At 48.2% G+C, this 14039-nt stretch overlaps 1 protein-coding gene across 1 annotated transcript; it reads right to left on the reverse strand.

The window, feature by feature from the left end:
- Positions 1–815: 815 nt before the first annotated feature.
- LOC123053389 (chloride channel protein CLC-c) lies at positions 816–8691 on the reverse strand (the record flags this gene model as incomplete). Its single annotated transcript, XM_044476861.1, is given in 8 exon segments — positions 816–1125; positions 1249–2380; positions 2461–2730; positions 3641–3903; positions 4897–5074; positions 5214–5414; positions 6052–6403; positions 8491–8691. Coding segments are annotated over 7 exon segments (2418 nt in total). The 3' UTR covers positions 816–1035.
- Positions 8692–14039: the final 5348 nt, after the last annotated feature.

A 14039-nucleotide genomic window follows, 5' to 3' on the forward strand; every position in this document is an offset into this window, starting at 1 on the left:
GATAATGCAACGATAGCCTGCCTTGCTTGCAAGGCAAGGTACATGCTCGTGCCATACCAGAATGCTTCCCTTTTTTCCTCTCAATCTCTCTTCCAAAGCACATTCGTTGCATCCATACACGTGTATGTACAATCTCATGACAAACATGATGGCCTGCACTGCAGCCAACGATCCTTGCAGCTGACACAAAGATCGGAGAGAGCAAACCGACCAAAAGCCCAAAAGGTTTCCACAGGCACAAAATCTGATTTAATACTAGCACCAAAGCTGTTGAGGAGTTTGTGCATAAAGTTCTTGGCATTTGCCACGCCTGATGCCTCGCACAAAAAAGAAAAGAAGGAAAAGCAACTAGCGGCGAGAGACACTACTAGCAAGCAATGACCGCACCTGCTGCTGGAGTCAATAGAGGCAGCATCATGGTGCCTTGCCTGTCACTGTTCCCCTTTTCCGTTCATCGGTTCATGTCCGGGGTCGCCCTACCCGCCGCTGGCGTGTGGGCCGACGCGAGCTCCGGTGGTCAGGTCAGCAGTAGGTGCCACCGGAGTCGCTGTGGAAAGGAGGATCCCGGCGATCCTGCTGCAAGAACCAATACCAGCATGTGACAGCAACAAACGAGGCGCCACCCCACTGACGTGTGGACAGCCAGCCAGTGCGTTTGGAAGCAGCTGCATCTCCTTGGTCGTGAATGAATACTAAGATTCAGATTTCAGAGCCTTGTCGGCATCATTTGTTCAGAGATCGCCATGGATAGCATGTTGCTACTACCGACAAGGTGTTGCGGTCCAAGTTACAGCAGGTGCATATGAGAAGACGTGTGAAGCAAAAAGAGAGAACATGTACTGACAAGGAGAGGATTGTTTTGTTACACAAAGATCACAGGCTGACAAAATGAAATCCACTCGACTGCTGATCAGGGAATCAGCCCTTTTTACAATAAATATATCAGATTGATTATTCCATGATCCAATGAAGAAGCACCTTCATGAGAAATAACAATACAGCAAGAAAATGTTGTATGGCCTGCTGATTTACTTCTCAATGTGACTTGCGGAGATTGGGGAACAGCCCATGGATATGCTCCGGCATCAGATCGTGCCTGGTGAGAATCCCAACTATAGGAAATCTCTGCACCAAAACAAGAAAGAAAAAATTGTTAACACCCTATAATTGGCAAACAAAAAAGTGCAATAGAATATTTAAGGATCTGGGGCATGTATGGATATTATTATGGAGATAGAGAGGCCTCACCCCTGGGGTCTTTGGCACAACCAGCAGGTGTCTTAGCCCTAGTGCCCTGAACAGGACTGCAGCCTTTGCAAGCGACATTGTTTCGACCACCGTGTACGGTGAAGTGTTTGTGATTGGATGGAGATCCACATACATCTCCATTTCTTCCTCGGTGAAATCTAGGTCCTCGATTTTCATACCTTTCCCGGAACCAGGCTTGGCGAAGTCAAACGCACCAAATCTTCTAAGCACAAAGCTACCACTTGTTTTCACCTTCTCCTTCATGAAGTTCCTCCCACTCAGAAGAACCAACACATGTGACCTAAGCACCAGCCCAACCAGCTCCGGAGCTTCTGATACAGGCGGCTCGTCGACCACCGGGAACCCGTTGTGGCCCGTGATCCTTAACGCATGAACGATGTTGCCCACCTTCTCAACACCCGAAAAGGAGATGAGTGGCCCAGACACAACATCACTAGCTACCAAGTGCCTCATGTACGGTTCAGCATGAGCCTCCATGAATGGCAAGCCTTTCATCACCACGATCTGGTCATACACACCTTTGTTGAAGCAATCGGCTATGGTCTTCGATATCAGGAGGACGAGCATGACCAAGGGGAGCATGTGGAGCTCATTTGTGAGCTCCAGAAGGATCACGCAGACCGACACGGTCATTCTCATTGTTCCACCAAGGAAAGATGCGGCACCCAGCAGTGCAAAGAGGCCAGGATCGATATCAGACATGGGACCGAGAAGTGTCCCAACGATGCGCCCATATGTTGCCCCGGCAAGTATTACCGGGATAAAGAGACCAGATGGGACAGCAATACCATACGTCACGAGACCAAGGCAGTAGATAGCAATGAAGAAGACGAAAAGGCTAGACATGTGGAACTCATTTTCGGTACCACGGCTGAAGAGATTGCGGATGGCATCGTCATTTGTGTTGAAGAAGAGTGATGCAAGACCATTGTAGTGACCAGGCGGGCACTGGAAGCTCTTAAAATTTCCAGAGCGGCCAATGGTGGGGCATTCCTCCATTGAACCAACAGGGCACGGAGAGCACGCAGCAAGCCAAGGGAGCCCATAGGAGCACGCCGAAGTGATGATCGATATTGTGATGGTGAGAAGAATCTTGGATGGAGCGCCTCTCCTGCATGGATGCATGATAATGTAAATGAGGTTTTTTGTTTTCAAATTGAGAGATAAAAATTGGCAAAAGTACACACTTACTCATTGATAATACTGTAGACACGAAGAATCCTATCCAAGAGAAAGTTGAAAAGGCCTCCGAAGACGCCACCAATTACTCCAAGAATTATAATCGCGATGAGATCTTGGGTACCATATGATGGGACGTTCGAGCTAAGATCAAACATAATCAACCCTCCTTGCCCAAAGAGACCACATTTTCCTTTACGACAGAACTCAATCAGGGCCCTCAACACTACAGCAACAACAGCAGTTGTGAAGAATGTTCTCCACAGAAGAGCACTTCGCCACCTGAATAAACAAAAGCAGAACCTTATAGTCATGGGAAAAGCTAAAAAGAAACACAAGAAAAGGAACACGTTCACGTAACAATCATATTAACCATGCACGGATGTGAAACAGGAGTACATTCGTATTCCCTCCATCCGAAAATAAGTGCCGCTGATTTAGTACAAAGTTGTACTAACTTTGTACCAAATCAGAGACACTTATTTTGGGACGGAGGGAGCATTATTTAACTACCTATTCCACATTCAATAGGACACATAAGGTTTACAAACCCATCCGATCAATACCTTCTTCCACATTCAAAATATATGGAAAATTATAGATGTGAATAAGATTTTAATTTTCTTTATCTGAAATGTTATTTCACCTGAAGACCAACTCGAATTCAATAAATCAATAAATATAATATTTTGCCGCTATATGTCTAATTAATTAGACAATTTTCTTGAATAAGTGTAAAATTGATGTTTCATTAGATAAGCTCAAATTGCAAACTAGTAGTTATGCAGATATCCAATTCGACCAAATCGAGTAGAAGTTCAAATCAAGTTTCCATTCGCCTTTTCATATGGATCAAATATCATTTGACCACTATCCAGTTTGTTTTCACCCCTAGACCCATGTACTTCTTCCACGTAGAGGTTTATCCATTTTCAACTAATTGCATTATCAGCATACCAACTTGTGGTCTGTACCATTTTAATGTCAGGTTTAGGTTGTGGAAGTTAGTAAATTATTACATACCCAGTGCCAGTGTCGATGGACAATGAAGTTTTTTTATTATTATTATTCAATTTGTAGTTTCAAAGTGGTAACTAGAAACACGGTTATAAAAAAGTTAGAGCACATCTGACAAGATTGTCATCTACATGAAGGTACGGATGAACAGCTTGAGAAGGGAAAGAGGTGCTACCATGATGCTGCTTCCTCGAGAGCAAAGAGTACACCACCAACAGGTGCGCGAAATGCGGCTGCCACTCCAGCTGCTGCACCACATGTAATCAAATCTCGTCTATCTCTATCATTTTTGAAATATTTCAGCCAATTCCATGTGAGATGGTACTTGCGTGATCCCCCCTGACCAAGCAAGTTGGCAATGCATGCCCCAGTATGCACCATGGGACCTTCTTTCCCAAGTACAAATCCACCTGAAACTCCAAGTATTGAACCAAATATCTGCAGCATAATTGAAGAAAGTCATGAGAACAACATAGTTTGACTCTGTATACAATTAGAAACAACTGTTTTTATTGGTCCAATTATTTGCCAGCTGGTTATACTCCATCACTTTATTCTGAAGTTATCAACCATATGCGTTGCAACTGAATCTTTTTTCTCTCCAGAGTTCCACAAATGACAAGCTCTGGAAAGTAGTGGGTTGCCTTTGGCATCACAAATCTGAAGAAATCTCAACAATGATAACATAGGAATTTTCTGAAGTTTCCGACAAAACTAAAACGGAAATAAAATAATGATGAGTGTCCTCATGTAACAGATGTATTGTCCGGAATGGCCTACAGGCTACAGCCATAAGAGAAAGGATGATGCAGAGTTTCAACTATAGATTAATTTTCCAAGTTATTTTATTTCTGTAGCAGATAGGATTTTGCTTATTATATGAAGGACTGTAAGCGAAGGGGAGCCTTGGCGCATTGGTAAAGCTGCTGCCTTGTGACCATGAGGTCACGGGTCCAAGTCCTGGAAACAGCCTCTTGCAGAAATGTAGGGAAAGGCTGCGTACTAAAGACCCGAAGTGGCTGGACCCTTCCCCGGACCCTGCGCAAGCGGGAGCTAACATGCACCGGGCTGCTCCTTTATATGGACTGTAAGCAACAGTTTAGGCAAATCAGCACAGCTGGAAAGAAATCATGGATGGTACCATACAATCTCTGACTGCTCGCCGAAAATTCTGAAACCTAATACCTCCGAAGACAAACTTACTTGTTTGAGATTTCAAAACGTCGTTATTTCCTTTCCTATACTACCTAGCAACACTGAAAAGGTGCCATAGGTTCTGTGACAGGCATGCAAATCATTTCAGAGGTAAGGATGCAAATTCCAGCAATGATCCAAGTAATCTAAATACCAATATAAGCTAGCATATTTTTTTACCATAAAGCAGGTATTACTCAAAACGTAATAAAAGCATGAATCTGAGTTAAATCTTACCTTGACAAAGAGTGTGCTGGGAGCTAAAATAGAGTAAGCGTCAACTCCATTAAGATATGCTTTAACTTCAGGGATGCCAGACCCAGCAGCAGCTGGTGCTATGTAAGCGCATAGTGCTGCAGCAGTGGCTCCTAGGACTAGATTGCAGCCTCCGTATGCCAAAAATGCTGTGAAGTACCTGCACTGGAAGCAGCACGCAATCGACAACTTCACATTACTCCATTGCTGCAAACCAAACAGTATGGGGAAACAACATACTAATGTATTTAAACTACACCTTATGGTAAAACAGCAAAAGCACCGGAGTGAAGCTTTACCTCTTCTGGAGCATAAGATCACCTGTGAGCACCAATTTGAATCCAGCAATATTCTCGACTGCAAGGTTGTTGAAGAAGCCAACAAGCCCAGTCAACAAGCCAATAAGAAGAACCAATGCCCATTTCAGGACAACATACTGAAATATCTGATTCTTCTTTCTCGATCGCCAGTCTTGCTTGAAAAGATCATTCTCCACAATTCTGAAACACACCGCACAGAGTTTTCAGAGCGCGAGTAATGAAACACGCCAAGTAGGTATACGGTATTACCATGTGCATTTTTGCACACCACGTTATTTTTTTCCCTGCAGAATTCAATCATCGAACTTATGCAACAGCCCTTTTTTTTACATTCTTGTTATCTTATATAGTTTTGCACATTGCAGTCAGTGAATAAACATCTAAATTCATGAAAACTTTGATAACATAAACAAATTACTGCTTGTTTGTGTAAATGGACTACAACTCCCCATTTTACCCCCTTTTCCCTTTCTTCAATGATAGCTTTGTGGTTTGTGCAATCGGCTCGACACTTAATGAGTGTTACTCGAAGTAGTACGTTCCTAGGATTGCATTCGAAAGAAAAATCCTGGCGTTGGACAGGTAAAGAACCTTATAATAATCCTAGATGACAGTATCCGCGTTCTTTAAAATAAAAAGTAGAGAGTTTAAAAAAAGTACAGTTCTGTATATACAAGACAAAAAGGATCACGCTTTCGGAAGGATAACGTATTCCCCTTGGAAATTGAGCAGCAGATGCCGACGAACTTTCTCGTTTCCAAGTCAAACATTAAATTAAAATCAGTGGAGACGGGGAGGGGGGGAGAGGGGCGCTTACTCGTAGTCGAGGCTCTCGATGGCGAAGACGTTGGCGCCGACGATGGCGATCTGGGAGGTGGTGTTCATTGTGCGCTTCCGCAGCAGCGGCTCGCGCGGGCCGTCGTCGTCGTACCGCAGCAGGGCGTCGGACGAGGCGTACCTCCCCGCGCCGCGCCACCCGCCGCCGTCCATGCTCTCTATGTCGTAGTTGAAGCTGCCCTCCCGCTCCGGCAGCGGCGACGGCGACGGCGGCGGGGGCGGGTGCTGGTTGGAGTTGGAATGCGGCGCGTGGTCGCCGTCCATTCTTGCTTCCTGGCCGTCCGCGCTGTTGCTGCTTGCTGACGCTTGCCTCCTCTTCCCTCCTTGGGTCCCTGCGCTTTATGGGAGGCGCGTGAGCGACAGAAATGGTAGTGAGTGAAAGCGCGAAACAATAAATAATAGGAAGGGCACGGGAGATTAAATCAGGCACAAATCGTATCAGTGGCGCTTCTTCCATCTACAGCATGTGAAAAAATCTGGGAAAAAAAGTCTTAGATCCGTCTGGAACACACGTGTTCCACGTGACTTTGACAGAAACTCAACGGCGAATCCTTCGGGTTTTTTCTGGTGGGAATTTATTTCTTTTCTTTTGTTTTGTTGCGAGAAGAACAAGAAAATTTCCGAAACTGATGGAGCAGGAAACGGAAGAGCCATCGCGCTGGCGAACCAGCGAGGGCCAGCGGACAAGCGCTGCGCATTTTATGGGCGGCCCTGCACGCGCACGCCGGCCTACGGAAATTTGGCCGGCCACGGCCAGCGAGCGACGCTGCTGTCGCGGCGACCCGACGAAAATGGCGGGGGAGCCGTTCACGTGCGTGCGCCACATGATTTCTCCCGACCTACTCGTACCCCGGCCGCTCCCCACCTAATTATCAGGTGCTCTCTGCCAGGTACTAAACGGAAAAGAAAAGAAAATATGTGAAGCTGACGATGCCCACCGGTAGGGAAGAAAACAACGGGCGCTGGTGGGCCCGCCTAGCTTGCCGGTGATATCCGGTGCAGGCGAGAGAGGTACTGTTCAGATAAAGACGCCGGCTGTCTGTCTCTTGTATGGGTCTGGACTGGTTTCGCGCCAAACCGAAATCAAGCCAACCGGAGAGGAGGTATACTCCTAGTTATTGTGGCGACATGGGTTGAGATCACTGTTCACTGCCATTACAACGTCACGCACGTACGAGTCCATCTTAGCCATCCCCTAACAGAAGCAAAAGCCATTTTCTACGTCCCGTGTTAGCACAAAAGAGATGGAGTCCCATTCTTGCACACCTGTCGATCTCTATTTAAATTAAAGAGTCCTAAAAACAAGGTCAAATTGGCAGCCATACACACCAACTAGTACTCCTAGCGGCCTCCCAACTACTGCACGTGTAAAGGCAGTGCATTCCCGCTTCGACGGGACGAATCGGGCTCGAGATCTTTCTTTCCAACGCCCACAAGAGAAGAATAGGGTTCGAGTCCACACGTCGCGGCCAGCTTTGCCGCCCACTCACGGCTCATCTCATCATTGTTAACTCGATCCTCCAGTTACCTTTCCGGATCGATCAATCAGCGGACCGTTTCGTTCATCTTCATCTTTATCCTTCCCACATGTGGACAAGAGGACAAGAATAGTCGCTCAAAAGAGAGTTAGGAGTAATCGCATCCTACTGTCTCTTTTTAATACTTCTACGAACTCAGCTAATCCATTGCTCGGTACAGTACATGTTATGACAAGGTTCGATCAAATAAGCAGGCCAACAGAATGCTACAAAAAGGGCACTACTGTAACTTGCAGAACGTCCGTGCTGCAATGTGTAGTAGAGCCAGCAGCAGAACGAGTGCTACATGGTCTAACACTTACTTCCTCCGTTCCATAATATAAGAACGTTTTTGACACTTTGAGACAGGGGGAGTATGATCTAAGGGTTCTAAACCGTGATGTCTGATATATCTCCTGGGGAGAGAAAACGAGACCATGTAGTTTTCTTTTTTGTTCAGATTTTGTGCTCCATATGCTTTCCTATCACAATTTGACGTCACGCCAAGGCCATGAACGGGTGTGGCTGCCACGTCGGGACCGAGCCTGGCCTTGTGTTTGTTTGCCGTTATTTCTGTTGTTGGGAGAAATTAAGCGGTACTAGTAGTTCTTAGTGGACGTACGTAGAACACTTGTAGCCACACCCATCGCCATAGCTAATTCAAAAGACTACCAGCATCTATTCCTTCCATCCGGGAATACTTGTCGGAGAAAGGAGTACATAGCATACTGCTCTTCCGAGAATCAATGAGCATGGTCCCGGCATGAACATGCTTGCTCCATCATTATCCACCACCCATGTCCTAACTCCGAAGTAACGGCAAGTTTGGACGGGAAACGAGAAGGAAGGGAATGCAAATTAACGAGCAGCGCAACATGGCTCAAGATGAAGCTCAAGATTACCTGATTGGACCCGGCGCCCCTTCACCGCGAAGAATCGCCTGCTCTGCTGCTCTCGTGATCAAGGGCAGGGCAGCCTCCTCCCCTGCTTCTGCTTCTCCTGTGGGAAACGATGGCGGAGACGGAAGAGTACGAGACCCGCAACCAGAAGGCGCAGGGCGTACGGAAGCCCGTGGAGAAAGTGGAGGGAGGGAGGGAGGGAGAAGAAGGCGGGACAAGTCACAAGTCAGGTGGCGGTATAAAAGAAAGAGACGCTAGAGACGATGGCGAGATCCAGAGCCGCGCCCATTGGCTGCCGCGCCGTTTCCCTCGCTTAAAATATATACTTACATCAAATGGCAGATCGTATATTGTTTTTTCAAGAAAAAAAATAAGACAGATTGGATACCTTCCCTTCCGATGCACTCGATCGCGGCTTTATCCGGGGTCGGCTCATCGGTGTTCCCAATCATGGCGCGGACGTGGGATCTGCTGCTGCGCTGCTCGGGAACGTGTCCCTCGTGGCGCCGGCGGGGCCCGCGGCCAGCACGGACGCGTGGGACGACTGATCCCCCGGTGGATGGCTGCGATCGACTGCACCGGCGCCCTGACCTGTCTGTGGTCTCTTTCGCTGTTTCTCGTCGGTGCTGTTCCTTCTTTTCTGACTTCATAATTACGTGTCTATCTGCAGTACTTTTCCTTCCGACCTACGAGTAGATTGGTCGGCTTGATCAGTTCTGAGATACGACTGTGCTTGCCGACCACCCGGTAACGGGGCATCATCGTCATAGGTACGTCGTGCATCACGGGGCGGCCTCGTTGATAATTAACCCGATGGGATGGGTTGCATGCATCACGGGGCGGCCCTTTTGTCAAATTAAGGATTGATAGGGACGACTCTTCTGTGGCAAGAGATAAAGATTCAAAGAAAGCAGCCAGAGGGATCTCCAAGGTCAGAGAAACGATGTGAATTTGCCTGACCTACGAGGTAATCCCAGAGGCACCGTTCGCCGTAATGTCATATCATTATCCCAGGCAGACACCAGGGAAACTTGCATGTGTCTTTAGATCAATTTCGCCATATTTTTTTAATACATTATAGACGCAGATGCTCATACGTATGCTAGGTAGTTTTTTTTTTTAGAATCACGGGAGCTCCCCCACCTGAATATATTGCTTAAAACGGCTGAAGAAACAGCAGAGGCACAGTGCATCGTGCAGAGAGGTAGGAACGCCACGAGAAGACATCCTCCTTATCACCCGTATCAACAAGACGGTGTGACCAGAGATCCAAATCTGATACTAGGTTTCTAATTGTTATTACAGAACATTGATCAACATTTCTAAAGAGCATGTCATTTCGCGCGGCCCAAATGCTGGAGAGTAGCGAGAGCAGGACGAAGGGCCATGCGTTCTTGGGCAGGTGTTGAGGTAGTGGAACGTCCCAAAGTTCATTAAGGTCATCATCCTGTGGCAGAACACCAACTTGATGCCAAATTCTGTTGGCGAGGGGGCATGTGATGAAGAGGTGAATGGAGTCTTCCGGTAGCGTAGCACATCGTGCGCATAAGTCCGAGGAGATTATATTCTTGTGGGCAAGATTCAGGGCGGTGCTTAGGCGATCTTTGAAGAGAAGCCAAGCGAAGATCTTTGTCTTGCGAGGAGCCTTGGTGTTCCAGATGAGGGGAGCAATGAGGTCCGTTTCTGGCCTTGCCATAATGGTGTCGTAAGCCTGCTTGGTGGAGAAGTCATGACCCTGTAGGAGGAACCGTTGATCTTCCTCCGACGAAGGCACGAGGTCCTGCAAAACAGCCAAAAGCGAGACCAGCTCTGTTTCTGCTGTGAGAGAGAGACGATTACGGACGTTTGTTTCGATATCGAAACACAAGATGTTAGCCACTTTTACCAGCTGTAGTGTTGAGTGTGAGAAGAGGTGTGGGTAGGTGGTAGCTAGGGGTTTTGGGGTGAGCCAGGTGTCTAACCAGAAGTAAGTATGCGTTCCACTGTTTGTTAAAACAAAGGAAATTGACTGTAAGGTTGGGATTTGTTGAGAAATCGTGCGGCGTAGAAAGGAGGTTTGGGGGCCCGAGGAGACTAGGGCAGTGGGGTGTTGCAGCTCTAGCCAGTCTAACCAGGGTGATTATGTGGATGAGAGAGCTTTGACAGCAAACTTCATTAGGAGACAATTATTTTGAACCTGTAGATTTTTCAGCCCTAAATCATCGAATTTTTTTGGCGTACAAACGTTTTTCCACGCAATCAGGCATTTTGCGCCCGAGCAGGCATCCTCACCAGCCCAAAAAAAGGATCTTCTCAGGGAATCAATGATTTTTAGGGTTTTTTTGGGGATGCGAAAGACAGACATAAAGTATGTAAGGATGGAGTCAAGGACGACCGAGATGAGGATGAGTCGATCGCCCCTGTCCAGGATCTTGGCATGCCAACCAGTGAGAAGTTTTCGGGATCGTTCAATCAACGGGGCGAAGGCATTGGATGGAGGCTTGGTCGGAGCGAGGGGGAGTCCAAGGTAGGTTTGAGGAAGGGGGGCGCGTGCAGTCCATGGCGAGGGCAGTGCTGGCAGCTAGGTTTTCATTTGCGTGCAGGGTTGCTAGGGTGGTTTTGGAGAAGTTTATGGTGAGGCCAGTAGCCTGAGCAAAATTCTGAAGGATTTTTTTGAGTGTGGCAGCGGCGGCGGGGGAGGCGGCTGCGATGATCAATGTATCGTCGGCGTATTGGAGAATGGTGGGGGGCAGGTGGGTATAGATGGAGTGGTGGAGATCGGGATCGGGGTTTTGGAGGATAAGTTGCTGGAGCGGATTGACGACAATTAAGAAGAGGTAGGGGGAGGCCGGATCTCCCTGGCGCAGGCCATTCTTACATGGAATCCAGCGACCTGGAATGCCGTTTAGGAGGATGGCAGTCTTGCCAGTATGGAGAATGTTTTGAATCCAACTACGAAAAGTTTGGGAGAAACCACGGACAGCCAGAATTTTTTCTAGGGCGTTCCAAGCAACCGAATCGAAGGCCTTCCTGAAGTGAAGTTTGAAGATCATGGTTGGGCGTTTGCGAGAGTGACAAGAGCTGATAAGATCTGCTGCAAAGACATAGTTTTCAGCAATGTTCCTACCGGTAATGAAACCAGTCTGATTACCATGGACAAGATGAGGGATGAAGGGTTTGAGGCGCGAAGTTAGGACCTTGGCAACAGCTTTGACCGGGCAGTTTTGCAAGGATATTGGTCTGAAGGCGTTAGGTGATGTTGTGGAGGCAGATTTTGGAAGGAGAGCAGTGTGGGCACGGTTTAGGCGCTCCGTGTCTGCCACACCTTGATGAAATTGTGCAAAAAAGGAGAGTATTTCCTGTTTGATAGAGGGCCAGAAGGTTTTATAGAAGGATGGGCCGAAACCATCGGGGCCAGGGCTTGCTTGTGGGTTCATTTGGAAAAAGGCCAATTTGATCTCATCTTCGGTGAATTGCGCGTCAAGGGCATGAAGACCAGGTACGGGGTGAGGATAGATCGACGCGAGATCAAAAGGCCAAGTCGTGGAGACAGTAGAGCCGATGAGCGTGACAAAAAATTCTCGCAGGATGTCTCAGCTTTTTGGTGATGCGAGGTAAAAACCGAGCCATCTCGAGTGAGGGAGAAGATTTTGTTTTTTCGAAGCCGTTGTGAGGCAGACATGTGGAAGAACTTAGAGTTTTCACCGCCATGAATTGCTCGGGACACTTTGGCACGCCATTTCCAGTAAGACATTTTTTCTAGAATGGTGCTTTTTAGGAGAGAAACGATGATCTTACGTGTGAGTTGTTCTGGTGGGGAGAGAGGCCTAGATTCTTCTACGTGGTCGAGGGCAGAGATGGCAATTTTGCAGCAAGATTCACGGAGGGGGCGGGAATGCGCGAGCGAGCCCATTTTTTGAGCGCGGCCCGAGTATGTTTGAGCAGTGTGGCAAGGGAGGCGGCAGAATTGGGCGGTGAAGTGGGCCGATGTGAGGCCCAAACCGAGGAGATTATATCTCGGCAGGGTTGCAATTTGGCCCAATCAGGTTCAAATTTAAAGAAGTTTGAGCGCGGGATTGTTGTGGTGACATGGATGATGAGGGGGACGTGATCATACGTGAAACGCGTGAGGGATGTGAGGGAGGAGTTGGGAAAGGCATCAACCCAAGCTAAGTTGAAGAAGGCGCGGTCGATGCGTTCTAGGGTGGGTGTGGTTCTATTGTTAGTCCAAGTGAATTGGCGGTCTAGAAGTGGTAACTCGATGAGGGCAAGCTCATCAATAGTTTGGTTGAAGGCGTTGGCCTCTGTCTGTCTAAACGCATCATTGTTTTTGTCCGAGGGGAAACGGAGGAGGTTGAAGTCACCGACGAGTAGCCAGGGCGAGTCATCTGGTTGGGCGATAGCTAACAGTTCATCAAGGAATTGTTGCTTGAGAGCGCGTGAGGAGGGGGCGTAAATGTTAGTGATGGCTACGTTACGGTCAGTTGTCGTTGAGCGCAAGATCGGGGTTTAGGAGAAAGAGAGGTGTGAGAAGGAGATCACCTGAAACAAGGCGGGGTTAACGACGGAGATGGTGCCGCCCGCAGTGCCTACAGCTGGTAAGGAGAATACTTGATCAAGCTGATGAGGCATGAATGATCTTAGCTTCGGATCAGGTAGCGTGTCAAGTTTGGACTCTTGTACTAGGGCGGTATGCGGATTGATTGAGATTAGTTCAGAGAGGACGTCAGAGCATTTGTCCTGGTCACCAAGGCCACGTACATTCCACGAACATATAGAGAAAGTTGCATTACTCATGAGAAAGATGCGTACACCAGAGTTTTAAGACCGAACTACAACAGTTACACGGTAGCAAAAGGTACACCGCATCGGTAGAACAGTACATGATCGGGTGATCACACGCGAGGGGCCAGAAGTATAGTGACACAACTAGCGCAAGTAGGGCGTGTGCAACTGGCGGCGGCGTCGAGGCACACCCCGCCGTGCAGAGCAGAGTTGGCGTGCTGATCATGGAGAATCTTCAGCACCAGAGGCCGAGTCCTCAGCTTCGAGGATGGCGTCAACATGGTCATCATCTGCCCTGCAAAGCAGGGCAATGGCTGTAAGATCTTCAGCTGAGGCAGGAGGGGCATCGGAGACGTCAAGGCGAGCCTCATGGATGGCACGGTCGATAGCCGTGCCCACGTCCATAGCAGAGAGGCGAGCTTCCTTGGCCTTGACCGCCTTGGCATTCATAGGCGAGTATTTGGCCTCCTTGCCTGCGAGCCGCGCGCTGCGGCGCAGCTTGTCCTTGGAGCAGGACTGGTCACGGGTCGTCTTACGGCGTTCCTTGCGTATGATACACTCATGGGTGTCCAGATCATGGAGAGGCAGCGCTGCATCAGATTTGTCATGGGTCAGGGCAGTTGTGGTAGTATGTAGAGGAAGTGATTGAGCAGGAGACTGGGGGAGTGGGTCTTTACCAGCAGTACGTGACGATTCGCCGGCCGAAAAGATGAAGTTGGGGATGATTGCCGTGTCAGAAGCCGCCGTCACGACCGCCGTAAAGGCGGAGGTGTCAGAAGGAGTGAGCA

The sequence above is a fragment of the Triticum aestivum genome, chromosome 2D (genome assembly GCF_018294505.1).
Source record: "Triticum aestivum cultivar Chinese Spring chromosome 2D, IWGSC CS RefSeq v2.1, whole genome shotgun sequence".
NCBI classification, from domain to species: domain Eukaryota; kingdom Viridiplantae; phylum Streptophyta; class Magnoliopsida; order Poales; family Poaceae; genus Triticum; species Triticum aestivum.